Genomic DNA, 27636 nt, shown 5'->3' with positions numbered 1-27636 from the left:
GCACAGACAGGGAACTGGTCAGTCTGGCAAGGACACAGCCCCCGAGCCCCAGGCACAATCAGAAGAAAATAGGGTGGGCTGTGCCCAGGCATTCCCACTATCCTCCTTTCCCATATATTCTGCAAATTATTCCGCCCTTCGCAAATACCCCATTCTCACTTCCTCCCCAAAGGCCTTTCACTTCTACCACCACTCCCACCCTCTTAAACTCCCCCCTTTCCTTCTATGCAAGCGGGTGTGGAAGGTGCAAGCGAGGTTCAGCAGCACCTCCTCCCAGGAGGCAAGCACCCAAGGGGAAGGCTTGCAGGCACTCACGCCTTTGTGACCAGAAGACTTCCATCAGTCGAGTTTACGGCCACAGACTGATTAATTGCTTTAGGTCTGCATAAGCTGGCACGGCCCTAAAGAAACAGTTCTGGCAAGGAGGTTTTTAATCTGTATCGCTAAATCACTACGGTTGTTTTAGCATGCAGTTGAACGACGGGCTAAAAAGAACGTGGATTTGGAAGGGGCAGCGGAGGGAAGCACAGAGGTGCCAATGACTGACCAGCCCTGGGGGAAAAGCCTGACACCGCACACCTTTTGAACTCCCAAGGATGGCTGGGCATCAGTCACAAGCTCGGGGGAACCTTGGGATACCCAGCCTTTTTTGGACAGTCAGTTTATTTTAAGAACTATGCCAGAGAAAGTAAAATCTCTACCGCTTTTTATTCTGGGGGGGAGGCATTACCCCAAAAAGCCTCTGCTGAAGGGGTCATTAACCCTTACCCTGGCGTGCCACAGGACCCACTGCAGGAACGCCAACTGAGCCTATACTTTTTAAAACACACGGAAAAGAGGAATCTCAACCTGCCTAAAGTTACGCTCAAAAGCATCTCTGTGCTCTGTTCTGTGCACTGCTGTAATGGGATGCAGTCCATGCAACAATACGGATGTTCGTTATTACTATAAATACTCATATTGACATCACTGCAGCTAGGTAGCTTATATGAATTTAACTTTTAAGCCTACATTTAAACACTAACTGAAGGAAAGTATAAGATGCTGTCTTTCTTGTAAGTATAAAACAGCTAATAGGCAAATGCTCATCTTCAAAGGGAGATCTTCTAAGGGACTTTGAAACCTTGAGCAGAATAGATGTTCACAAGAAAGATACAGCAATGGCATATCCAGCTGCACGTGTTTAATCATGAATCATTCTATTACTTTTTTTCCTTCCTTTTACTGTGACCTTCAAAAGAAGTCAACTTGTGAGCAGTTTGGTAGAATTTTCAAATTAAAGCTTGAAATTAATATCGATGACCAGACACAGAAACACTGTTTTTCTTATTATCGGTCTGTAATCCTGGAATTCAGACTGTCAAAAACTAAGGAAAGGGTTAAGAGTTATTGACTACAGCCAGGCATTCTTTTCTTGATGTTTTGCTTAACAGTGTTAGCATTTAAATAGCATTCACTAAGCTTTGAAGTTAACACCTCCCAGTGTTGCAAGGTGATGGGTAAGGGGGAGGAGCAGGAGTTTGCACCCTTGCGGCTGCTATTGTTAGGCAGAACCGAGACAGTTTATATTTGCAAGCCTGGATGAGGTACATTACTGGCCAATTTACACCAGTTTGGTCAACAAATACCAATCTTCAAAAGACGGAGAACTGAAACTGGAGAGCAGGGCACCTACAGTCCAAATTAAAGGCAAAGGTGGCACCTTTTGTTTAAAAAAGTAAAAATACATTTTAAAAAAATTAGAAAAAACTGGCAGCACTCACTTATAACTCAGGCTCTAAAGCTGTACAACTTTCACATTCCCTTGCTGCTTATATTAAAGAATGGCTAGAGCCAATGCCATTTTTATGCTTTTAAGAAAATTAAAGCAGTCATTTTGGGAAATTCTTTAGTCACACCTTTGTTTAGAAAAACTAGATTCATTTGTCTACGGGACCTCTGAAAGAACATTTAGACAAACAAGATAATACATGCAGAATACGCTTTGTACAAGACACTCTTTTGACCTGTACAATTGCTGTTCCTTTAGGTCAATGTAATATTTCTTTTCAGTTATATACGGAACAACGAGGAAATTTTTGATAGTGTGTGCATCACTGGAGCATCTAGGAAACAGGAAGTCTCCAAAGTCACCAGAAAATAATTAAGGTCAGATGATTTTGAGGTTTTGCAAGGGACAGCGTAAAGATTCAGGTTAACGTCAACTCAGAAGCCTTATCTGCAATGTGTGTGAAGTAAACCTAGCAATAAAATGTCTGTGAAATACTCTTCGGCTCCCCTCTTGTCAGGTGAAGGATCTGACTGGCTTAATCAAGAACCCTTCATGCCTGGAAGGATCTTCTGAGGCAGAAGTGGGGACTGCAGCCTGCAAGTTCATTGCACCACTCCCTCAACACCGTGGCCTGCCAGGCACACCAAGGTCAAGGCTGGAAGGAAACGGGACTAGATGTGGGGCAGTTTTGGTCTGGGAGCTGCTCAGCTATGGATGCTCGCAGCGGTACTTGGATTTGTCTGGATCAGAACGCAGACACGTTGGTACATAGACTCTTGACAACACTAGGAACACACCAGCGCTCACCATAGCACAGCACTGTACACTAAAAAAACTGTGTAAATTTTGAGGAAAAAAAAAAAAGAGATAAATTCCAAAGAAAACCATTTTCTTGATCAAACTTGAGAATTAAGACTAAAGCACTAGACTTCATCACACTAGAGCAAATCAAGATGACTTAACTTTTTAATGAGCTCATCCAGACAGGGTTTTAAAGGAAAACCAGCTTATAAATTGACTTCGTGCCTTTACTCATGGACTTAACTTTCCCCAATTGACTCCATAAAGACAAACCTTGCATTTGGCAACAGGACCGGGACAGCCACACATTCTCTATGTTGTGGCTGTAAAACCCTGCTGCGAAGTCAGCAGAAAGTGATTTAACTGGATTAATTACAGAGCCAAACGTTAAAGTATCAAAAAACATAGACCCACGCAGAAACAGAGTCATATTTTCAACTATGGCTGTACAGGAAAAAAATTTACTTGCAAATTACCTTCTCAGTACCCCGCTTCTTTTCTCGAGGCTGGTTAAGTTTAGCTTGTCTGTCCACTAAAATCTTCTGCCAGTAACGTTGTTCATGATCACCTTGAAAAACAAATTAACATTACAGTGCATGAACAAAAGTATTCAATACAAATGGATGCCGTGTTTTCAGCTGTGATGAGAAAGTCTATTTTCTAACTAAGGTAAACACATGTAAAAATACCTGTTAGGAAAACCTAACAACTATTTCCCCATCAGTCTTCAATGTCATAGTCAGAGAAGTCATACGGTATTGCAACACCTGGCCAACACACACCACACACCGAGGTGAACAAAGAAAAGAAAAAACTCTGTCCAAAGCAGCTTAAAGCTGACACCGAGGTCTCTGCTCTGTAGGAGCTGGACAGAACCTGAATCAGGGTCCTACGCGTTTTATTAACTTTAGGACTGGATTCCCAAGATATCTCACTAGGTTTTCCTGAGCAAGGAGTTTTACCAACTTAACAAGAACTGAGGAAATATGCAAACACCACTCTCTACATGTACTTAGCAGAAGGAGCTCAGTTTTAGCTCAAGTTCCACCATAGCGCTCGGAAGCTCTTTGATTTACTGACGTACTCAACCTCTGACCGACTCTAAACAACTATCAAACGGGGGGGGGGAAATTAATGTAAGAATGACCGAGATAATTTTGTTTCATCAAAACCACTGTTAGAAGCAAACTCCGGGGACTTCACAGGCAGTTAGGAATATTTGAGCGTGGGGGGCGATATGAGAGGAAATAATTTGCAGCTTTTTCGCAGCTGTTTTGCGGTAAGAAGCAGCCTGCCACTGTTTGCTCTGGTTTGTGCTGTGGCTGTCACGATGGGAATTTTGTGATATAATGCTGTACCGTCTCATGGGAAATCTTCGGTTACAGGGAAGTTTCCAAGTGATCTTGGAAAAGATTTCCGCAAAAGTTATGGAATTAATAATTATGAGAAGCAATTTGGCATACATTTTAACAGTATTATTTATACATTCAATCACAATAACACCTAAACATTACCATAGACGTTTGCTATTTTGTTAGATGAAAAGCTGAAGACATTTACTCAAAGTCAAGTCCTAAAAAGTAAAATATTCCTGGGAAAGCTTTAGTCCCTGCAGTAGGGAGCATTAAAGATTCTTTCTTTATTCTTATTCTCTCTCACCTTATGCCACCAAGAAAATCTGATATCCTTACTGTGAGTCACTTGTGCATTCTTCAGAAGCCTTTCCATTCTCATTTCAATGAACCAGTTTAAAAAAAAAAAAAAATCTTAAGACTGTGAATGGAACGCTCCTTCAATGCAGTACTTACTCCTAATCTACTGCTACACTCTTTTATATCAGGATGCAAAACCAGAGACAAATACGCACAGAGCACACAGCTGTAAAAAGCCGCATTTCAAGTTGTTTCTGGATCTCTGGAACATAGAACGCTCCGGAGACAAATCTATCTCCAAATGACATTAGCAGCATCCAGTGAGCCTCAAACTTTAATTAACTTTAATCAGGAAGGTTAATGCTTCCATTATAGCTCTTCCTTCTGCAATCCTTAATTGACATTTATGGGGGTTTACATCCCAGCATGCGTGGAACTGGACCCTACGTGAGGATCTGTGCAGGAGTGTGGTAAAATATTTAAACACACAAACGAGAGAATCTCATCTGGATTGTTTTACCTGTTTTTTTTGCGCATTTAGGATTTTTAGTACATGGCTAGAATTTAAAAGCTTTACGAATACAGTAGCAAAGTTTGACAGACTTCCCTCCTCCCCACTTCTACCCCTCGCTTCCATAAAGAGGCTCCTCTACACTTGGAAGACTGGTCCAATCTAATACAAGATATGAATTTAGAACAGCAGAGTATGTTCCAAAAAAACCAACACACATTAGGATGAAGTCCCAAAGTAAGCCAGTAAAAATTATAGTGTAAATACAATTAAAAAAAGACATTACTCTGGCATAAGTTATTCAACTTCCTGAAAAAAGAAAGATTAATTAGAAGGCAAGTGCTAAAACCACTGGAAGCTTATCCATGCTGTTATTTCACACCTAAGTTCAGTATTTTCAAGAAAATCTTCATTTAAAATTCTTTTGCATCATCAGAATGTTATATCCACAAAGCTGAAATGTGAATTAAGTTCTGTAGTCCATTGCCAGTAAAAGTGACGTAAATCAATCTCAAAAGAAGAGAATTAAGTTGATAAAGGCAAGCAAAACTGTTATTGTGCTCTGAACGGTGGCATAAAAACCCTTACTGTCTTACCAATTTCCCTGTGATAGCAAAATGAGAAGACTCACAGGAAAAAAAAAAAATGCAGTCTTTTCCCTAACCAAGATATCTGAAGATATCCATAAAGCTACCTTGCGATTCAATCCTTTTCACAGTACTCAAGTCTTCTCCTGTACTACCATTAAAAAAAGTAGTCTTACCAGTGAGAACTTCGAATTTCCAGTTGTTTTTGATCTGTATCTCTTTGTATGATTTCATGACAATCTGCGCATCCTCAGGAGTTTTAAAACGGACATGACATTCTGTGTCTCCCTCCAGCATGTCAACGTAAGCAACGTCAGCCAGCACTGCCAAGGCATCCTATCAAAGCATGTGAGAGAACACAAACCAGGCTTTAAAAAAAAAGAATATAAAGAGTGACTTTTTGACTATTCAATTTGTAGGTCATTGACATTTTCAAAAAGGTCATGGAGTAGAAGGCAATAACGGAACTTTTTTATTTGATCAATGAATCTCTTGTCAAATAGTTTTGAATTAATATATTTTCCTAAGACGGTTATAACTGAATTCTGATTTATGAGCCTACAACATCTATTTTATCTCCCATCCTGCCCTCCAAGAACAATTCAAGGAGTAATTCCTGAAGATGCTATTTTTCTGCATAAGTGTAATTTTACTAACGGAGCACCAGTAATTATCCATTCATTTCAATACTGTATCTGCATGGACTTTTTTAAAAAAGAAAAATTATACATCACTGTTAGAATACACAATGTCGGCCCAACAGAAAAATATCTAACTTCACTCTATGCATGAAATATATAAAAGCAAGCTCATTCACAGCAGATTATTTGAGAAATGAGTAGTAGCAAACCAACCCTTCCTATCTTTACGAAGTGACCTCTGTCTGAAAATTTTCACTAACAGCTGAAGGAAGAAGAGTCACACATGCTCTTTCAGATGAAGTACTTCACTCGTAATACCTGCTGTTAGGGAAATGAACTACCACCACACATTCCTAGTCAATTTTGTTCACAGCAGGCAGCTCCAGTAAGATGCTTCTATTCAAGAATTACACACTGCTTTTAACCCTCCACTACCAAGGACAGCCTGAAACCAAAACTTAAGTGCCAATACCGTGGAGATCGTTTGACAGCCAACCCAAGCTACTTTCTCTGGTATCCCCAAGTCATGCTTACATGGAAAACTACACTGACCCAAACAGTTTACTGGAGTTGGCGTTTGCCAGCTATGTTATGATCAGTTATGATCTCCGAGAAGCACCTTTATAGAAAAATCTGGAAGTAGTGAAGTAAAAAATTAAAACATCAAAATAATATCAAAACTACTCCGCAAAGACCTTTCCAGCATGTGGAAGTAGTTAAGCCTGCCACACAACCAGAAGTACAGATCGACTCTGGAAGCTGATGAAGGAAAAAGCCCCTAGGTGCACTGCTTTGTGGCGCTGTCTGCTGTAGCTGTGACAGTCCAGGAACGCAGGCAAAGCGAGGTTTTGTCAGAGAGTTACACCTTCCATAAAAGCACCTAGTAAGGCCAGAAAAATCCAGTAAGTGTCAAGTACACTTGGCAGCTTCTACTGCTGACCCCCAAAAGAGCTGGTACACCCTAAGGATGATTGCTCCTTCCAACTACTGCTATATTCTGCATGTGTCTCTCTAAAACCCTTGCCTTATTTGTTTCTAACATTTTGTGAAATATTTTGCCTGTCTACTTATTATGGGAACCAAAGACATGCTTGATAATGGCAAAGGCCACCCCAATCTTGTTTTGTCCCCCTTTACTTTCATAAAGCATTAGTTTTCCCTGAAACGCTTCCGTAAAACTAAACCAAAAGAATAACGGTGAATACCTGGAAATACCAAACCAAGTTTGTTTTCAGCTACAGCAGGGACAGTAAGCTTCCCTCCCGACCACAAGATGTTAAGCTGTGGCACACACCTAACACAGTAAGGTGCATGCTGCAGTCAAAGGGGCCCTCAGAGCTTACACTGACAACTACTGCATTCTCTCGGTGGCTCCAGCGCTCAGACAACTGCCTACAAATACACCTAGGCAGATAAGAATGATTAAGCTGAAACCCTATCCTCAGTTTGTTTTCAGCGAGAGAGACGTCTCTCGTCTCCCTTAGATTTATGCACACGCTAAACTTCACGCTTGCAAGCAGCCAGTGAGTTCAAATGGAGTAGTCGGGTATAAAACCGGGTGGTTTGATAAGTCACCTCACAACTCGCATTTTGAACCATTGCCCTAAGTGGTCTGAATGTTTATTCCAACCTGAATTCAAGTTGTCCAAATTCTTTCCAGTTGTTATTCATCCAAAAGTGCAATTTGTGAAAGAACATGTCCTGTGTCACATTCATGGAAAATTCAGTACCTGGAAAAAGCCTGTTATTTCCTTTGGAAAACCTAATATTTCCATTTCAAAAGGATGCAGCTTAAAACTGCCATTTTCCTTAAGCAGACTAGTTCCTTTTAACATGCGTAACTTTCATATCATGACGTGAAATAAAATTTAAGTTATTCTAAACACTTTTTTAAAATTGAGAAAAAAGAGCACTTGCCATAGGAAAAAAAAAAAAAAAAAAAAAGACAGAAATGGGTGAACAAATTCCTGGAGAAGTTCTACTGCTGTCACTCCCGCTGAACTGGAGTTTTTGTAATTGTGAATTTCTTACTGCAAAAAAGAGAATGGTTTTCTCATGCAGAGAGCATTTTCTTGCCCGCAAATTCCTGTTAATGGTAAAACCCCTAATACACTACTACAGATTTCTTGATCTGAATTGTGCCAGAATGACCGGCACAATGACAAACACACCGCGAACACTGCACCCGCTTTGCCTTCAACTTCTCTTTTTAAACTGGAAAGAACTACGCATCCTCTAGAGCATTATTTATTTTTGTCATTCTTTTCACTATAAACTTGACACGGCTTGAAGCACTCTAAAGGCTAATTTTTGCTTCAAAACATCCTCTTGAGGCTACTTTGCCGTTGTAAAGTCCGCCATTCACAGGCACCAGAGAAGAATCTGTACACAGGACTGGCCAAACAAATAAATAAAGAAAAAATCAGTAAGACTCGTTTAAATGGTATTCCATATTCAAACATTTGGGGGGCTCTGGAAGAGGAAAGGCTAACAGCTACCCTGAGGTTACAAAGGCATTACCTTGATCTGCTTCCTGCCCGGCAGGGGCTCCGTGCTAATGATCTTCACAATTACTCCACTCACGAACTGGGGCCCCATTGTGTTGGCCTTGGCAGGAGGGGCGGAATCTTCACTGGTGGCTACTCAATTTGAAAAGGGGGGGGGGGGGGGGAGAAGAAGTTTTACATTTATTAGTTTGACCAACTAAAGATGCTATGAAAGCACATAAGCGACGCGATGGACACAAGAAATGAAACTACGGGCATCAAATACTGCTACTGCAGATTCAGTCTTCTTTTTTTAATCTAGGATGAAGACTGTTCACAAAGTAAAGTCAATGTGAGTTAAAAAAAAAAAAAAAAAGGAAAAAGAAAACAGCTCCAAGAACAGAACCTTACAAAAGTTTTTACAGCCTACAGAGTCTCCTTATAAGAATCATTTGTATTCTCTTGATTACAGTTAAGAGTTGAACCCTCCGTTCTAGAGTGGTTAAAAATAAGCAGGCAGGCACTGAAATGTCAGTATTGAAGTTAGCGAAGTACAGAGGAACCAGAGCAAAAAAGAGCAATTCTATCTATGAAAACTGTAGAAATTTAACTAAGAGGGCATAATTACAAAGCTGCTTTTAACCATAAAGCTGATAAAAGCCAACTGCCAGCCATTTTTTGAATGCCTTGCTTAGAGAAATTGTTTTGTAAGTCGCTGCAGTTAGAGTTAAGCCTAAGTATATCAGGCCCAAGTTACATCACCAAAAAAGCTGATTCTTGATTTACCTCTCTGAGGCTTTCATAATTACAATTACCTAAAATATCCTTAAGCATAAGAAGTGCTACTGGAATATGCTGAAATTACTTGTTTAGTCTGTACTTATAAAATTCCTTAGTCCAAAATCTATCTACATGAGGGAGGTTTGCTTTTAATAATATTTGGCATTCAAAGAAAGCACCAGCATTATCGAAAACAAAACCATTTTGCAGTGTTTCTGGAGGACCAGTGTCTTAAATCGCTTATGCTTGCGCACTAGAATCATGAAGAAAATAACACAAAGAACACGGCAAACAGGTTTACGTTTGTCATTTTCAGGTTGAGGCTTTTTCTGTGCACAAGATTCCGTTTCCATCTCTCCCACAGGCTCAGGTTTGATTTGAGACATGGTTTTCTTTAAGGAGGCCATACTGGCTTTCTGAAGGGCCAAATATTCTTGCTTCAAATCCATCCATTCGGTCCTAGAAGCGGCAACACAGCAATAGGATGTCAGTTGTAGACAAGAAAATAATGTTTAGAAACTCGATGGTAACTTAAGACAAAACAGTTTACAAATAGCTTAAGCTGACCTCAGTAAGCACGGCAGACCCTTACCATTATAGATCTCCCTGCACTTAGGTTAAACTAAGCCTTGTCAAGATCTGCATTTTTATGATTTTGCTTTAGCTTTTAATATTCCGGGCAAGTTCTAACAAGATCAACCTACCATTTCAATAGAGTGACTCCCAAATTTGTTTTACAGGTTCAGAAAACATATAGAACAGCTTGGTAAAATCTTTTCTACTGGACCTAGACAGAGCACAGGCACCAAATTCAGAGTTAATGCAGAGACAGTGAACTCTGAATTCAGTGAATTAGTTCAGTGAACCCGCTCCTGTGTTACTATATTAAGACTCTGTCGTTTATTTTCTAGAAAAATCATTGATGGAAAATCAACAACTGGTTAAACTCACCAAAAACCTACTGAGATAAGAACATTCCTTACTATTCAAATGCATTTTGGTTAAAAAATACCACCACATGGAAGCAATTTATATATTTACATACATTTAACATGGAGATGTTTCTGCAAACAGCTAGAGCTTTGCTCCACAGCAACACAATGCCTATAGTGCCACTGTGAGAACGACTCATTGTTACCCTAATCTGTGCTATCAAACAAGCTGATAGAGGATTTTTAAAGAGGAGGATATCTTGTGGTAATGGTTTTAGCTGTTAACATTGACAACTGTATACTTCAAAAAAGCATCCAGACTCACCCAGGATCATACATTCTCAACAGAGCAAAGACATTAAAATAACAAAAGACCCACGTAATGATTCTTTGAGATAAAAAGGCAACACCATTCCATAGCAAGGTATGGTATAAATACAAGCTCAAGGAGGTGCTTGTTAACTTGACTGGAAGGAAGAGAAGACCATGGGGAATGAGTCAGGCAAGTATTTGCAAGGCTTATGCTCTTTTAAAACTTGTTTTTTACCTCCTTTGCTACAGTTACCGAAATTTATAACTCTTTCTCTGTATTTACTGCAGTAGTCTCAGAATCTCAGTGGAAGAGGACAAGCGTCGTTTAACTACCGTTTTTTGTGGACCCCTTTTACTTTAACATGGAGGTGCTTTCTGTAATTTAAAAAAAGTAAGTGCTTCCATGTTTTAGTAGAGGTGAATCCTGATCGCAATACTGAAATACCATCCAGGATTTTTCTTTTGTCTACACTTCAGTCGTAAGGTTTTTTCCGGGGAAAGAAAAATGAAGAATTTTGGCTGTAAGCAGATGAAGGCATCCTTCTCCAACAAGCACTGAAAGCATAAGTGTTGCCGAACAAGACAAATTTTTCAGTGGCCTGTATATTCAAAAAACTTGAAGCAATTTTTGAATTTTAAAGGACTCCCTTCGCTTTAACATGGAGGTACCTGCTGCCTAAAAAAGTAAGTGCTTCCATGTTTCAGTGGCGGTGGATCCTAATGTTCTTGAGGAGTGCAATTTCTAGAAATTGGCTATAGCTCAAAGCAGCCTACTTACAGCAATATATGTGTATGGTTTTTATTATTGCATTATCAGAACTCTGTATACACCGTGCCTTTTGTTTGGTTTTTGTTTTGGTTTTTATGTGTTTTTTTTTAGTTAGGATTTAGTCTCTCCACTTAAGGAACCCCACAACTTAAATGTGGATGTGCTTGCTTTGTCCCTAAATAGTAAGTGCTTCCATGTTTTAGTGATGGTGAATCCTTTTTTCTCACCAGAAAACACTTCCTTCTTCCTAGAAAATATCGAAACAGATACCGAAACAAAAGATGTATCTGCATTGCACATGCGGCCTCTGTGTTAAGCATATAAACATAAAAGCACAGTTTTGCATCACGGTATAGCACAAGATGGCAAGGACCCCCTCTACTTTAACATGGAGGTACTTGCTGGATGCCTAAAAAGTAAGTGCTTCCATGTTTTAGTTGTGGTGACTCCTAGAGCCCAACAGTTAAAGGCATGAATACTTTTGTGAAACTTCTGGAATGGTAACTACCGAGGAACCCGGTGTAAATCGGTGATTTGCAGTTACTCTTACAGGCAGAACTTTCCTAGGCAGATTAAGTCAGACTTAAACTCTGGTATTTGAACCTTTTCAGCTACAGGCTAATACTGTTGCTAATATGCAACTCTGTTGTATAAAAATTGGAATTGCACTTTAGCAATGGTGATGGACTGTCAGACATACGAAGATTTAAATAGTCTGAATTAATGTTTCCAACCTTTGGAATATTTTGTGAAATCACTGTATATGAGCCTGTTTACAATAAAAATTCAATAAAGCATGCATAACTTGTGACTTCGAAAAAAAGTTTCCAGAAAAACTGCGTACTCCAGGAAAATACTTAAAACACTTAAAAAAATTTAAAAACACGGTACCACACAAGACTAACAATGCCTGAGGTTTGGAGAGAAGCAAAAAGTTGGCTAGCTGAAAAAAAATAGCCACCATTAGGCCCAAAGGCCATCACTACTGCCTTTTGTAGTTAAAAGAAACTAAATGCAAACTTGTACTGCCAAAGAGACCCCCGTGCAGACTGCGATTAAAAGCAAAAGTGTATGTAAAATTTTTGTATTTTATTGCATAATTTGAACAAACAAGGCAGCTGAGCCCACCCAGTCTGTGCCTTATCCTGGACTGGAGGCGGTGTATAAAATGGAACAAGCTGGGATTGTTCAGGAGCAGTAGATCAGCTTTCCTTATTTTTGGGGTGTTCAAATTATGAGAGTAAGTTTAAGGCAGTGCCAGCCCACCACTACACAGGCAAAGGAATTGCTCCGCATCAGTACCCAGTATTGCTGAGGAAAAGATTCAAATTAGCTCAGTGAAACCATGGAAAACAGAACGCTCTCATGCTACAAAAAGGCGACGAAGCAACTAAACAATAAATACCTCCCCATCCACCAGGTACCGTAAGCTAGTCGCATAGATTAGTTCCATAACCTACTTGGAGAGTACTCTGAGTGGAATGACTTCTTCACCCATTTTGTGCCTTTCTTTGTGTTTTTTCTTATGTTTCCTTTTAGATTTTGAAAGGGATGTGTCTTTTTTGTCTTTGTCATCTTCTACAGAAATGTCTACATTGAAAAAGTCCAAAAGAAAAATGTTTAGTTCTAACATTGACAGATATTTAAAGATATAGCATTATACAATAGTATAATATTTATTTGTTACCAAGAATAGTTTAATGAACAGTGGGTCTTTGATCGAAATCTGAACAAAAACCCCCTCACAAAAATCAGAGCCTACTACCTATTTCTAGTCCACTTTCTCAATTCCCTGAGTTTAGACTCTCATCGTGGATTTTTGTCAACCCAAATGTGATTTCAATGCAGCTTTTAATCCCATCTATTGCCTTTTTTTTTTTCCTTATCTCATGTAAGAAACTGCAATCATCAGCTTTTTCTTTTGTATTTTAACCTTGCTTATCTAGATTCTTATACTGTCACCATTTGCCTAGGCTGACTGTTTAATCCATACTTTACTGCAGTGAAGTTCTATAGATATTAACTTCTTTGTGACCTATTTTTACTTCTGATGAGATTTACCTGCTTCAGTGTTGAAAGTTCTTTCCTAGTCTCCATGCAGCTTATCTCCTTGCAATGACTCATTACCAGGTTTAAATTTAACTGCAGGGAACACCACATATTCCTAAACTGACCTTGTTATGCCTCCACCATGTCAACTGTTTTTCACCTACTGACCCAAGCAGAAAAACCTTTTACCAGCTAAGTTTTCGGTCTTTCAAAGACAGAAATACAGTGTCTCAATCTTTCACCAGCACTTGAAAGTTTTACACTATAAATAATCTTTAATCCACCTAATAAATCTATGAGCCGCCAAAAGTCAGTTCACTAACGTGTTCGTATTACACAGATGATTCCAGCCATGTTCTTTGCAACCCCCTTTCCTCACTTGTTACCCTCTAGCATATCAAGATTCCTATTTACGTAACTTAGGCCACTACAAATACGATTTCAATTGCAAAGAACGCGGTTGCTTTAACTCAAGCTTTTCTCCTTATCTAGGCTTGTCCCTCATCGCTAAGCCTCCCATTTGTGAGCTCTAAGAGCTACATCTGCCATTCGATTTCATTCATGCATAGAAATCATGAAAGTGGTAAAAAGAGATGCACCAAACTTTACCATTGGAATCTTTCGGAGCTTCTGTTGGTTCTTCCTTTACAGGATGAACTTCGTCCTTTTGAGCAGTTTTCTTGACTTTTGGAGTTGATGTCTCACCATCTCCAGAGCTGGTTCTTTTTCTCTTCCCCGGCCTGCTTTCCCAAGGTACCTCTGAGCTTTCCGTTCTGTCCCATTTCCTCTTCTCTCTCTTTGAGGGCGGCCTGTGAGTCTCAGTTCCCTCCATTTCCGAACACTCCGATGAGGTCCTATGTCTTTTTGACTTGGGTACTTGCTCTGTTGTAGCGTTCGTGTTGGCTTCCTTTGTCTCTACAGCTGCCTGTACATTGCTCTCTTTCTTGATTTTGGATTTCTTTTTTTTCTTCTTTTTCTTCTCTTCTGCATTAAAAACACAATATTTAAAACTGCCAATGATTACAAACTAGATCAGGTTAACTGACCTAAGTAAACAATCACGATGCCGCATGTCATGATAATCTGGGATGTTAAATGACAGGCCTGTCTCTGCCATCTCTAACTACAGGAGAGACGCAATACATTCTCCCAAATTTCTTCCTAGGCATTTTAAGCAGAAAAGAAAAAAAACCCACACAGATAAGACTCTCAGTCTCACGAAGTGCGAAAGACCTCTGGGTCACAAGGGCAGCCTGATTACAGAATTCCTGAAGTACTTTCAAATTAAGAAGAAAGGAGCTAGACTTCTCTGCTTCTCCTTAACACATGCACGTTTTGCTATGTCACCCCTTACTTGCCTTTGAGAAGAGATACCTTTTTCCTTCCAGGCCAAACAACAAAGACAAGAAACTAAAAAAAAGACTGCTGATTCATATTCTTAGAATAAAAGGAGATACTCAGCCCCCCCCGAATATATCACACTATTTATGTAATGAACAACTATTTGCCTACCAAATTAAAGAATGTTAACCAATCTGAAAAAAAAAGGTATCATTTTATTTTCAATACTGTCTACTTGCTTCAAAGTTAAAATCGGCAGGATGCAGCATGAAGCAGTAGAGAGTATCTTAAGTGAGTTTAAAGCATGGTTTAAAAAGCATGGGTTTTATTTGATTTTATTTTTTTTGTCCTAATAGTTACCAGTGTAACAAAGAATTAGTGATAACAGTGAGGAATGTAAGATATGATTCATCATCATGAAAAAGATGAAAAAGATGGGAAGATGTCTGAAGTCCGGGAAATTGTATTACATCACCAGAAACAAGGAAAAATGTTTCAGTGATCCAAGTTGCAACATAATCCTGGGATGCTGATTTGTAAGTTATAGTAGATTATGTATTTATTGGAAACATGCTCAACTGTGAATTCAGGATTCTTTTCTCAGCAATATCCTCCAGGTTTTTACGAGTAATTATGAATCATGTGAAGTGGAATTGTAAATATGCTCTAAAAAGTTCATTCTGCTATACAGTGCTCTGTTCAAATAGCAAGAGTTCCAAAGAGGAAAAAAGGCACAAATCCACTGTTTTCATAGTTCTCCCACAGGAAGTTTCAGCAGAGAGAAGAATACCACAAGGTTTGCTCTGAAATATGTCAGATGATCACAAACTCATCTGAACAGCACTAACGTTTAAGTACAATTTTGCTCTTATGCCTGTATCTTTCCTTTCAATACTAAAATTTTTTAAAACAATCCACGTCAAATTTGTCTTTTGCTAATGCTAAATGCTTAGATAACGATTTATTCTACGGTCTGAAAGCTGCTCTGCCAGCCTAACAATGACTAATGGTGGTAGCTGGCAACGGAGGAAAAAAGAAATGAAGTTCTTTATCAAGCAGGAAAACAAAAAGGCAGAAATTAACTATATTTTAGTTTCACACTTTCATTCTTAAGCTTACATTGGCCAACCAACAAACAGCAACATGCAAGTTTTTAAGAAACATGACATCAGACTGCAGTAACACAGAAGTTCAAAACTTTCTCTTCAGAAGCTGAGGCATGAAACAGTTTGCTTCTTGATCCCACTACCTTAATAACACTTACCTACTACACTGCTGTTACTTGTATTCAGCGCAGGAACAGGCTTATTCTTTACTGTTTTGGGGAAAATCCCAGGTTTCCGTGGCGCTTCTTCTGGTGGATTATTCAAAAACTAAAAACAAAATTTAAAATCCACAAACCATTACTAAAAATTACTTTTACATTCTATTTTAAAATTTCAAATCACATTTAAATACAGCAAATTAGGTATGACCATGCTCGTCTGATGCAATTTAATAGCCATCATACTGTTGCACAGAGATTTCTATTTCTGTAAAAGATGCCAAGAGCGACTAAGCAAATTATTCCAAAAAATACCCACTATGCTTCTACTAAGTCTCCAAGTTATTAACAGAATTACACTTTCATTAACAGAATTACACTTTCAAAGAATTGTGGAATCGATTGGAGGTCTGGGGTAGGAGACAGGAACATAACTCCTGCTAAGTTAAGTTTCTGAATTATGGTATTTTAGGAATTTCTCTAAGATGCAGTAGGTGAACTAGTAAAGACTACACCATCCATATCACAAAGTGCCAATCAGGAAGAATGTTAACAGACCAGAGGCACCACCACTCACCTCAATAGCTTTCTCTGCTTGCTCTTTAGTTTCAAATTCAACAAAAGCAAATCCCTTCGGATCGCCACTAGTTCTATACCGGGGTATACTGACATAAACTACATTACCACACTTCCCAAACACCCGCTCAATCCAACTGTGATTGACATTTTTGGGTAGCAGCTCCTAAAAAAAAAAAAGAAAGAAAGAAAGGTCATTTTCTCATTACTGTATTACCATTGTATCAGATGGTTTACTACATCTGCTAATTAAAAAGTTGTCACAACAAAATATATTTAAGTTTGATGTGACAACGTTGAGAAACTTGTTTTATTTCGGTGAGTATTCTTGTTGAGAGGTCACAGTATCCAATTAATAAAACCAGTGATCTGAAAATGGATCTCTAATCATTCATATACCTATAACAAATACATTATACATTTAGGTTAGATGTTTATCTCCTTCCTGAGACAGATACCAAGACCTCACCTGCAGCTGCATCTTTGCAACATGAAATACCTTTGTAAATTTGAGACCTCTGAGCAAACGTAATTCTGCATTGTCTCAACCCATCCACTGCAAAGCACAAGCATTTTTTTTTTATTGTTGCTAATCCAGGTATCATAGAAAGAATTCTTGTAGGTCAGTGAAGAGTCACTGCTCAAACGGATAAATTCCTGATGGCAGCTAACATTTTAAAGCTTGGTGGTTAGCACTTACGGCCTACTTGATCAGAACTTTTAGCCAGCTTCTCGGATGACAAAACTGTCTGACTTTTATTTCTATAAACTCCTTAATATAGAAACACGTTTTAGCAGCTTGCAGACATCGCGTCTCAGTTCCTAAACATTTCCCTTCACCAATCGAAGAGAAATCCTGTCATATCGATTTCTAAATAGACTCCACAGAACACTTCAAAATCCTACTCTCAAATTCATGCCTGAACAACAATGGAGAGTCAGCAATACTTCATTTTTTTCATGGCAAGTTACTGCACTAAAAGGTTTTCCTTGTAGGAAAACATTATTTATCACATTCAGGTAGAAAACTATTTTTGCATTAACTTTGCCTGCCTGAGAAAAACATTTCATTATGGCTTAGTATAAAGTTGAAAAGCCAGTATACTTGAAGCTTCAAAAATATTATGAGATGAGTACAAAATAACAGTGTATGTCAAAGTGTAGTTTATGTTAAAGCATATAAAAAAGTCACTAACCGTAAGATTATTTCAGAGGAATTTAATGAACACTTCCCCTACATTAAATAAGATTGTAAAAGATATGAGGTAATGAAGCTACTATTCCTTAAAGAAACACACCTTTAAGTCTCAATTCTTAGTTCAGAAACAAAGCTTTGACTTCTCGCACAAATTCAGCAAACATACTGCTGCTGGAGACGACGCTTCAAAGCGGAGCCTTTAACTGTAACCCTTGTATTAATCCGACAGAAATCTTTCTCTCACCTACTCCAGAATCAAACACAACTCACCAACACTTGGACGACTTCTGCTCCCCCCCATTGCTACATACCAGTCACTTAACGTGGCTTAACTTTTCTGTAATTGCGGTATGAAGAGCGGATACCTCATACGCTAGTCTTTCAAAAGGAAAACACCCCACCCTTTTTGATAGCAATACCAGAAGATAACAGGTTGCTACATATTCTCTAAAAAAGATCTCTACAAATTCAGTAACTTACAAAACACGTCAGTTATCTATTTTGGTCTCTCAGGAAAGCTTCAAATTAAAAACCATTTAGCTACGTATTTATGCTATGCATAGACTATGTAGCTCAACAAATTTGGAATATTTTCCAAAAATGATATAGACAAAGTATTTGAGAAGTTCTAAGCAGTCCCTGTAATCGTGTTAAGGAAATACCACGACTGGCACATTGTACTTAAAAAACTAAGAACCTTTTCTGGGCTTTTGTTAAAGAACGTAATCATCAGAGGAATCCAGCTTCTCTTTATCTGGATGGGCCGGCATTTTGGGCATGATTATTATGTGTCTGCATCACAGAAAGCTTGGTGCCTGCTTGAAATTACTACTTCAGCTGCTAACAGCTACAGGTATATACCTAATTGACAGTAGCCATGAAAAGCTTTCTTTAGAGACAAAGGGAATTGCACACTGGCCTCAATTCTACTTTAAAAATTGCACAGGATTTTAAATAAGTGACAGTTCAACCATCAGATCTCTTGCCATGCTGCCACCTAAGTGGATAAACAATATCCACTGTTCCACTCTGACAGATCTGAAATATCGTATTGAGATGTGGAGTTTTTCTAGCAGCACAAGCTATTTTCATTTAAATTAAGGAATCATTTCAGTATCAAGGTAGCTACAGGATAGTGTGCTATTAGGAGGAATTTTTTGGTGTTGGTTTGTTTGTTTGTTTGTTTGTTTTAAAAGACCCCCTAAACACAAGACTAGCTCATTTAGGGACATTCCGCCCTTAAAAGAACGATGTTTGTGTCACGGCACTTGCCTCTGATTTTGTAAACAGATTGTACTTTATAAAGTACCCCTGATTATCTTGCAAACTCAGCCAGTTCCTGTTTGATAAAACTAATGAAGTTATTATTATAAAGCTTTGACTATATTAATGTAATTGGTAAATATTTCCTGGTACCAGCCATGCTCCTCTAATGACATTAACTAGAAAAGCCCAGTGAAAGCGGTAATAGCTCAATGAAAGTGCACCTTTTCTTACTAGCAGGTGAAGCAGCTCTTTGCTCAGCATTTAAAATGGTTTAAGCTGGTACAAGAAATCAGCTTACCAAACGAATCCCTTTCTTGCCACAGTCACTGCCAGCGCTCACCTGCCTTTGCTGAATTTATTTCCCTTACGTACACGGCAGAAGCAACAGTAACCAGCCACCTGCCCAGTCCCTCCCTGTATTACCAAGAATGTTGATGCACACATACGTTTCTGATACAGAAGATATTTACTGCATTAAAGTTGTACATTAACCCCACTCTATGGGCCTTAGCATTACCGGGTCAGTACATCTATAACGCGTTTCCCTCCCTCACAATGTCCTTTTCTTTTGGGGGGGGCGGGAAAAAGGGCAATCAAATTCTATTAGCTTTTATACTTTATGTAAATATTTCTTGTACTAAAAATCCATGATGTTCTCAAAGAACATCTACCTTCTAATGCTGGTAAAACTATCTGGCTGCTTTATGTTGCTTTTGTTGCTCTTAATGCAGTAAACAATACTATGCAACGAGATTGTCATAGACAACGCACAGTGGGTTTTGCACTTTTAAAGAATTAACAGCAGGAAAGTTTAAAAGAGTTTCCGTAGTCAGAAATAAAGCCCTCTGTCAGACACGAGGCAAATACAACAAGTACAACCTTACCACATAGACTGTGCGACTATCCACATCCTTCGGTTGCTCACCCAGCGGCTGGCGTCTTCTGATTCTAGTTCCTTCTAAATCCAACTAAAAGTAACAAGAAACGAAAAAACGTTTTCCCTAAGATTATTGCCTACTACAGTACCACTATCGTTATTACTCCAGCGTGAACAAACACGAGAGAGTGAAATATTAAATACCTCTACAACAGATGAACTTTTAACTGCTCGAGCTATCAATTTTCCATCAGTAGTCAACTTTTTCATTTTGTTGAAAGAAACAAGAAGCGATATGTCAACATCTAGGGATAAAAAAGGTGCAAATGGTGAAATCAGGGTCCTTTAGAAAGCATTAGTTATGTGTTCTAACCTGACATTAAGACTCTGCTAGTATTTTTGTAAAATAATCTGCAAGTCATAAGTGCAGTATGTAACCACGCTGCCAAGGATTTAGAGAAAATTTTTACCATCACAACTCAAGGTTCAAGTAAACCTATATTTAATTTTCTTTTGTGCTAACCTTTATCAAAGGAATTTTGTTCTTCTACCTCCCCACTGATAACCATTGTCTTTGAAAAGAAAGGACCAAAACCCCCTTTCTGATGTAGTTTTACAATACAAAAACAATTTGCATTGAAAACGTGCCTCTCCTTCAAGTACTCAATTAAGTGTTTAACCCAGTCTTCCCAACACAAAAGAGCCCCTGCTTGCACTTCAGTTGCAATGAGTCATGCTGCTAAAACCTTGACAGAAAATTATGTAGTATAAGTCTTAATAAAAAAGTTAAAGACATTCAAGCTCTAATATCTCTAGAACACTTAGAGGAAATTTTATTCCTCTGAAGGCCCTTTTTTTAAAACTGGCTTCAAGTTCAAGGTAATTGAGGACTATACCAAGCAGTTAGAAGGCTACACTTCTCACACAATGCAACTGGACTAATGATTTACGCTTTAAATACATATGGACTCCTTAAGAAAATAAAAATCAGTAAGCACTTCTGAAAGCTGCCTTTTTTTTGTTGTAATGGAAAACGGCCGCCTCTTTTTACAGACATACCACACTTCTAGTCCAACTTAACTGAACAGTTATAGTGATAGACTGTATTTACCCCACACGTGCTGTTTTTCAAAGCAAAAGCTCACTAGTCACTGCAGCTAATGTGTCAATTCATTTCTTCCGAAACTGACAGTTTCAGAACGAAGCTCAATTTCCTACTCTAAGTCAAATCAACCCTGTCTAAAACTGGCTAAAGGAAAGAGACCCCCAGTAGCCCTACATGCAAATACACAATTTCTCACATATCAAACTTGTGCAGAAAACATGAAAAAAAAAAAAAAAGTATCTCTATCTAACCGCAAATACAAGTGACATTTGAACTTGTGCATATATCTACCCTACAAGTCAAGTACTGTACCTCCTAGGGCAACACAACCCTCGTTTGTTTGCTTATTCTTAAAATTATACAAAGTCAAAAAAAGAAAATCAGGTCTCCCAAACAGTCATTTGTACCCTGACAGACGCCTCTAACTTATGGCTGGTAGTAAAGGACAGGAAAACAGAAACACTAAATACGATTTCTAAAAACTAGTAGCAGGCTCTGCCCCCTGAGCTGCTAATCCCAATGCTGGTTTCCAGCATGAAACTGCTGCCTTCCCCAGGAGCAGACATGCACCTCCAAGTAACCTGTAACTGTCAATACAACCCTCAGCAAGACAGTGAATAAGAAAGTTAAACATATCTGTTTACTGAAATATACTGAATAGAAACTTACACCCGTCTCTGGACTTTTCTATTTGTTCTCGGAGAAATCTATCTTTGTGGAGATTAACGTCACCAAACCAGAAATCCACTTGTTTCGCTATATCTGCCAGCACCTGTTTAACCCTTGACCTCTTCTTCTTCTCTCTCTCCTTTTTCTGTTCAGTATTTTCTTCTTCCATCGCTTTGTCTCTTGCGGTTTCAGTCTCCATTCCTGTCATTCTGTCAGCTGAAAGTTAAATATAACCTTTGAGAAAAACCAAAATACTCGTATTTCAAGGAATAAACATTCTTATTTTACCTTACATTAAAAACTTCACGCATCCCCTGTGAGACTACACGCCATTCATTATTTGTAGCGTAGACAAAACCCAAAGCATAGAGAAGATGAGGAAAATGAGTTCACACAATAACTGTGCGGTGAAGACTAAGCTGGAACTCATGTCTCATGGCACCTCGTATTGCCCTTTAGCCACGGAGATTCACCAGAGGCAAGCGGGTACCAAACTGCAGGCTTTTCATTTAAAATTTTACTGTTGTGTCAATCCAGAATGCCTTGTGAACAGTCTGCCCTCCCCACTAGATTTCTAACAGCAGCTTTTGAATTTCAGCAGCAGTTACGGGATTCACAGTTCCAAGTGCTTGTGCAAGTTATCAGACAAGCAGCACTATTAAAATATGTATATATATATCTAAAAGTGATTTCTTTAAAGCACTTGTGCAGGTGACAGTGTGTTTTAATAATACATAACTTCCCTGGTACCAGAAAAGCAAGCTACTTGCTAAAGAGAGCCTACAAAAACTATATTTGAAAAGCAGAAAATTGCCCTCCCGATAAATACATTTTCCTAGACTTGAAAAAAAGACAGAAGTTATTTGTCCTCCACTCCCCGTATCTCCCAGTTCGAACCATTGTAAGGGACACACAAAACCCCCAGAGCACTATACACTTCAGAAATTACCCTTCTGTGTAGAAGGCAAAGCAAGAAAAAAATAAAAGCTGGATTATATAGAAGACTTCTGAAAAGGCTGGCCAAAGGACCATGCTCAACAGGCGGATATATCGTAAATCCAGTGGCTGCAAACAGGTTACACTGACACACACACCGCAGCTGAAGAGCTCGCTGCAAAAATTTATGGTAGGGCCTCCAAATGAGAAGCATCTATTAATCCTTATCAATAAATACAACGTGAAGATATACTTAAACACCTAGTCGATATTCATGGCAGGTCTGGTAACAGCAAGGTTTGTGTTTAAAAATTGTCTTTCTTATGTCAAAAATGCAAACCACTCCCTCTGTCAACCGCCAAGGCCGTACCAAAGAGCAGTAATTCAAAATCTTCCCATCCCGCCTTTGAATGCGTTCTGACACGTTCTTACTTGCAAGTCCATGCGGCGACCACTGCATGCTACACTTAAACAGACATTTTTCCTTTCTTTGGCTAGGGCTCTTTCATCAGCTGCCACTGATTTTAATGGCAAACCAAGTTCTGTCAGAACCTCAGAATCGGGCCCCTAGAAATTAAGGGCTAATTAGAGGGAAGTGAGTTGAATATACAGATTTACCTTGAAAAATATAAAACCTTTTTAATGAATCAGTTCATCTTTTTTGTTCACATTTCCATTCGCTGTAGCTAGTCAGTCCTCCTTGAAAACTACCAGTCACCACAGTACTGCACGTTACTTGAGTAAAACAAAGAGATACTGCCAAAAGCAGACAGCTTTTTGAAAATGAAATTAACACAAAAATTCAAGTAATTAATGTAGCAATCACCATATGAAAGACTTCTCAGCTCTCTGCCAAGGCATCATAGAAGGAAACGTGAGTACAGTCATCAGAGAGGAAGCCCACCTCTACAACAGGATGACAAAAATGGAAATGGTCTTCAAATTATTGTGCAAATCAGGCTCCCTTAGCCGGATATCAGTTTCTCTCCCTGCTGTGAGCTGACCACTCAAGATAGCGAAAGGTCAGCAATTACCTTGAAAAGATAAGCCAGGTAAAGCTCCCAACCGCAGCAGAAGTTGGAGCTCCATTCAAGCCCTTCAGCAAGATATTTATATTAATAATCAGCAGAACAATACACTAAGCTGAAGGCTATAGTGAGTTGCACCATTAAAGGTAAAGCATCATTATGGGATACTTTTAGTGGCTGAACAGCATTAAATGACCACACTGACATATAATGAACGTGGCTTACGTACAGCAAAGCTTTATTTCAAGAAGCCACCTAAGCGTTGTGTGCATTTTGAGTCACTCAGCCTTGGGACTGCCTTGCCAGGAGAGAGGTTCTCATTCAAGCTTAAAGAAAAACAGCTGCGACCTGTGTTCTGGGCTCCCCCCCCCCCCCCCCTTTGTGCTACTTGCTTTAGAAATGAAGCTTTGAGAAAATGACTTTGGAAAAGCTCAGAAATACAGAGTCAGAGCAAATGTCGGCTATGAATCTGTCATTAGAATCTATACGCAATCTTACATTTAGTAGTGAAATACCCATACCTGAGACAACACTAGATTAAAACTCAGGATTTAAGGAAATACTGTTTATAATTAAGCATGTCAGTAACTCATAGCACTCGCTTTTTGGGTTGGTATTCTCTTCGTTCGCAATTACGCTTGCACACCTCAACTCCTCAGTGAAAGCTGCAACGCCAAGGTAGTTGGTGTTTTAGACTTGTCAACGCTTGCACTGCCACCTGACAGCTGCAAGCACTATTCTGATAAACAACTAAAATCAGAAGAAAGCAAAAGCAGCGTCAAAATTTCACTCTGTTAAAGCAAAACAGCTGCCACCCCTTAGCTTTCCTCAAAGGAAATAAAAGCACAGTGTCTCCATGGGTGAGAGTGAAACCAGGAAAAGGAGGGACAATTAATCAGGGGGAGGGATGTCAGAGAAAGCGAAGATAACGTAAATCAAAATAACACAGGTCCACATAAACGTATAGTAACTTATCTATACACTTTACAAGGCAAACGTTAAACGTGTCGGTGCTAACCCGTATGCAGCCAAGTTCCAAACCCAACTTCTATTATTATAGAGACCTAGGAAAACATACTCAAATTTAATTGTAATCCAGGGTCTGGAAGAAAGAGGGTTCCAGTTATAAAATATTCTTTCTTCTTTTATATTAAGCATTGATGCAAATGCTTGCTTTCGGCACTTTAAATAGCAACATGGGACAGGATGGGGCAGGAAGATCAATCTTTCAAGATACTTCTTATACTATGGAAATGTTTCTATATAGTCAGTAGCAACACTTTCCTCTTCCGGACATTTACACCAAAATAAATGCAAGCATTCAGCAAACCTGAAACTACTTTCAAAGAGGCATTCTGTAATCCACCTTGGGTATTCTTACTCCAATACACACACAGGCAGAGCTGCAGCAGTTTAAGTTCCCATCCTGCCTTGTAACTTCGCTCTACGGAAACCAAGCTAAGAACGGACAGAAGTTATTACATGGGGACCAGCACAATTTTCCTCATAACCTAAAAACCCACGTGCTCACAAACAGAAAAGGCTTTGCTTCCATGTGACAGCGATGTTAAGGCTGGGTGTTAAGGCTGTTTCCAGACATAGGCAGACCCTGCTGGGTCAGTCCTGCCACCGTTACCCTTTCCTTTGTCATCACAAAAGCTGGAAAGTGGGTTTTTAATAACCTGCAGGCCCACAAGACTATGACTAGATGGATTCAGCTGTACGAACCAACAGTTTACTGACACCAAAAGGACAGCCCAGCTCCCTCATCTTACTCGCTATACAGTCCTCCCTCAGGGTATCTCACCCTCTGGGAAGTCAGTTCAACTCTGTGACCTGAGAAACAAGTTGCTATTTTCTGGTCCTTCCCTGCTGGATGAGTGGGTTAAGCCACCTCATTAAGGAGTTGAATAAGCAGCAGAGCTGATGAAGGGAAGCAGCAGGAATAAGTACTTGGGAGCTGGGTAGAGGCGGGTACAAAAGCAAGACATTCTGCTGCCCTGTTAGCAGCTGCAGGCAGACTGGCCCAGAAGCACTGCACCTCGTTTTCTTTACCCTTCAAACAAAGAGGAAACAGACAATGTAAAAGAGACTTAGAGAAAAAGAAAAGATTTTTAGAAAAATAGATTTTTCTAACCCCAACGTAATCTTTACTAGCATAGCAACGGGCTAAATCCCGGTTCCCAAGCAGGCCGGCTGCCATGCATTTGCCAGCTGCACAAGTACTGACCACTGCAGGTTTCAGCGCTGCTGCTGCGATTGCTCGTGGACCTTGTACGCATAAAAAAATAGTAAAGCAAGCCCAAAGTCAGCCACTCCCCACGACCCCCCCCTCAACGTGGGACCCTTTCCTCCAGCTACAGGTGTTCAGGGCTTGACCACCCCAGCCAGCACCGCGACCTGCGCTTCACCTGAGGGCAAAGTCACCAGTCGGGCTCGAAGGGCTGCGGCGGCAGAGGCCCAGGAAGACGCTGAGGAACAGGGGCGGTTAGGAAGCCTCAGGAAAACGCCGCACACGTCGGGAAGGGCAGGACGCCCGGGAACCGGGCAGGGAGGAGGAGGAAGGGAGCAGAGGGCGGCTGGAGGACAAGGTGAAGGGGCAGGAGCGGCCGTCCCCGGGTGCGACACGCAGGGCGCGCCGCTGCCCTGACAAGGGGGCTCCCGCCTGAGGGAACCAACCGCCCGGCGCGCGCGGCCCCCTCAGCCCAACGGCCGCCGCCTCGCCGGCCCGCACGAGGCGCGCACGACGCATGCGCGCGGCGGCGGGGCGGGGGGGCAGCAGCGCCCCCTACCGCCGCCGCCGTGACCGGTTGCTGCTCCCCCGTCGCCGCGGCCGCCGCCGCCGCCAGCCACTGACCTGCCGCCGCGCCCGCGGGGGCTCGCCAGGCGACGTCAAGGCGGGGACACCGGGACGTAACCTCACCGCTGTCGTTGTTGTCGTTGTTGTCGTCGTCAGTCCCGGCGCGACGCGCGACCCCCGCAGGGAGAAAAGCCCCGCGGCGCCTCCCGCGCATGCGCAGCGCAGCGGCGCGCCTGCCTCGGTGCACGTGATTTCCTTCCGGCGTCGGGGCGCGGTGACGTCAGGCGGGCCGCGGCGGGAAGCTTTGAACGGGGGGAAGGAGAGCGGTCGCCATGATCCTGCCTGCCCGGCCGGGACAGGTACCCAGGCTGGGCTCCTCGGGCGGAGCCGCAGCCCGCCCGCGGGTCGGGGGGGGGGCGGGCAACGGCGGCGGGCGGCTCCGAGGGGCGTGCTTCTGCGGCTCAGCTCGGGGAGGCCCCCGGGGAGGCGGCCCTGCATCAAAGGCCGCCGTGGTGAAGGAAATACTTGTGGTTGATGAGGTAAAAAGAGCTCACCGAGTTTGTCTCGGCTGTGTGGAGAAAGGGCGTTTAGCAGGTCTGTGTGGGTGTGTGGTGGCAGCGTCCCTATCCGTCCCTCTTTATCCCTATCCGTCCCTCTTTATCCCTATCCGTCCCTCTTTATCCCTATCCGTCCCTCTTTATCCCTATCCGTCCCTCTTTATCCCTATCCGTCCCTCTTTATCCCTATCCGTCCCTCTTTATCCCTATCCGTCCCTCTTTATCCCTATCCGTCCCTCTTTATCCCTATCCGTCCCTCTTCATCCCTATCCGTCCCTCTTCATCCCTATCCGTCCCTCTTCATCCCTATCCGTCCCTCTTCATCCCTATCCGTCCCTCTTCATCCCTATCCGTCCCTCTTCATCCCTATCCGTCCCTCTTCATCCCTATCCGTCCCTCTTCATCCCTATCCGTCCCTCTTCATCCCTATCCGTCCCTCTTCATCCCTATCCGTCCCTCTTCATCCCTATCCGTCCCTCTTCATCCCTATCCGTCCCTCTTCATCCCTATCCGTCCCTCTTCATCCCTATCCGTCCCTCTTCATCCCTATCCGTCCCTCTTCATCCCTATCCCCATGGCATTCCATATCGATTTGTAGTAAGCGTTTGCGTTCATCCAGCTGCTTTTAATAGCTAAAGGAGTAACTCTGTGTCCTTTCAGAGCGTCCATTTCCAAAGTTTCGCACCTTACTGAACACCCAGGGACTGCCAAGAAGGTGACAGCCATAA

The 27636-nt window shown here is 40.9% G+C and overlaps 1 protein-coding gene across 4 annotated transcripts in view; it reads right to left on the bottom strand.

Moving 5' to 3' along the window:
- LARP7 (La ribonucleoprotein 7, transcriptional regulator) overlaps positions 1-26587 on the bottom strand; it is a 29890-nt gene extending 3303 nt beyond the window's left edge. For 3 of the 4 annotated variants that reach the window (XR_014228490.1, XM_082315104.1, XM_082315103.1), the window contains exons 1-12: positions 26409-26587; positions 21588-21803; positions 20018-20118; positions 19821-19904; positions 16474-16638; positions 15897-16005; positions 13901-14275; positions 12703-12832; positions 9531-9688; positions 8484-8602; positions 5499-5658; positions 3049-3140 (exon numbers count right to left, since the gene is read on the bottom strand). Coding sequence is in view for 2 of the 4 variants with exons in the window: in XM_082315104.1 (XP_082171230.1) it covers positions 3049-3140; positions 5499-5658; positions 8484-8602; positions 9531-9688; positions 12703-12832; positions 13901-14275; positions 15897-16005; positions 16474-16638; positions 19821-19904; positions 20018-20118; positions 21588-21803; positions 26409-26565 (1866 nt within the window). In the remaining 2 variants the exon portion in view is untranslated. Of the gene's footprint in view, positions 1-3048; positions 3141-5498; positions 5659-8483; positions 8603-9530; positions 9689-12702; positions 12833-13900; positions 14276-15896; positions 16006-16473; positions 16639-19820; positions 19905-20017; positions 20119-21587; positions 21804-25962; positions 26280-26408 lie in introns of those variants that run through there. The other variant, XR_014228491.1, reaches the window with a different exon arrangement.
- Positions 26588-27636: the final 1049 nt, after the last annotated feature.

This window comes from Platalea leucorodia (genome assembly GCF_965183815.1).
Source record: "Platalea leucorodia genome assembly, chromosome: 6".
Taxonomy (NCBI): Eukaryota; Metazoa; Chordata; class Aves; order Pelecaniformes; family Threskiornithidae; genus Platalea; species Platalea leucorodia.
Note: the sequence above shows the minus strand (reverse complement) of the source record. Positions and strands in the feature narration are given on the sequence as shown.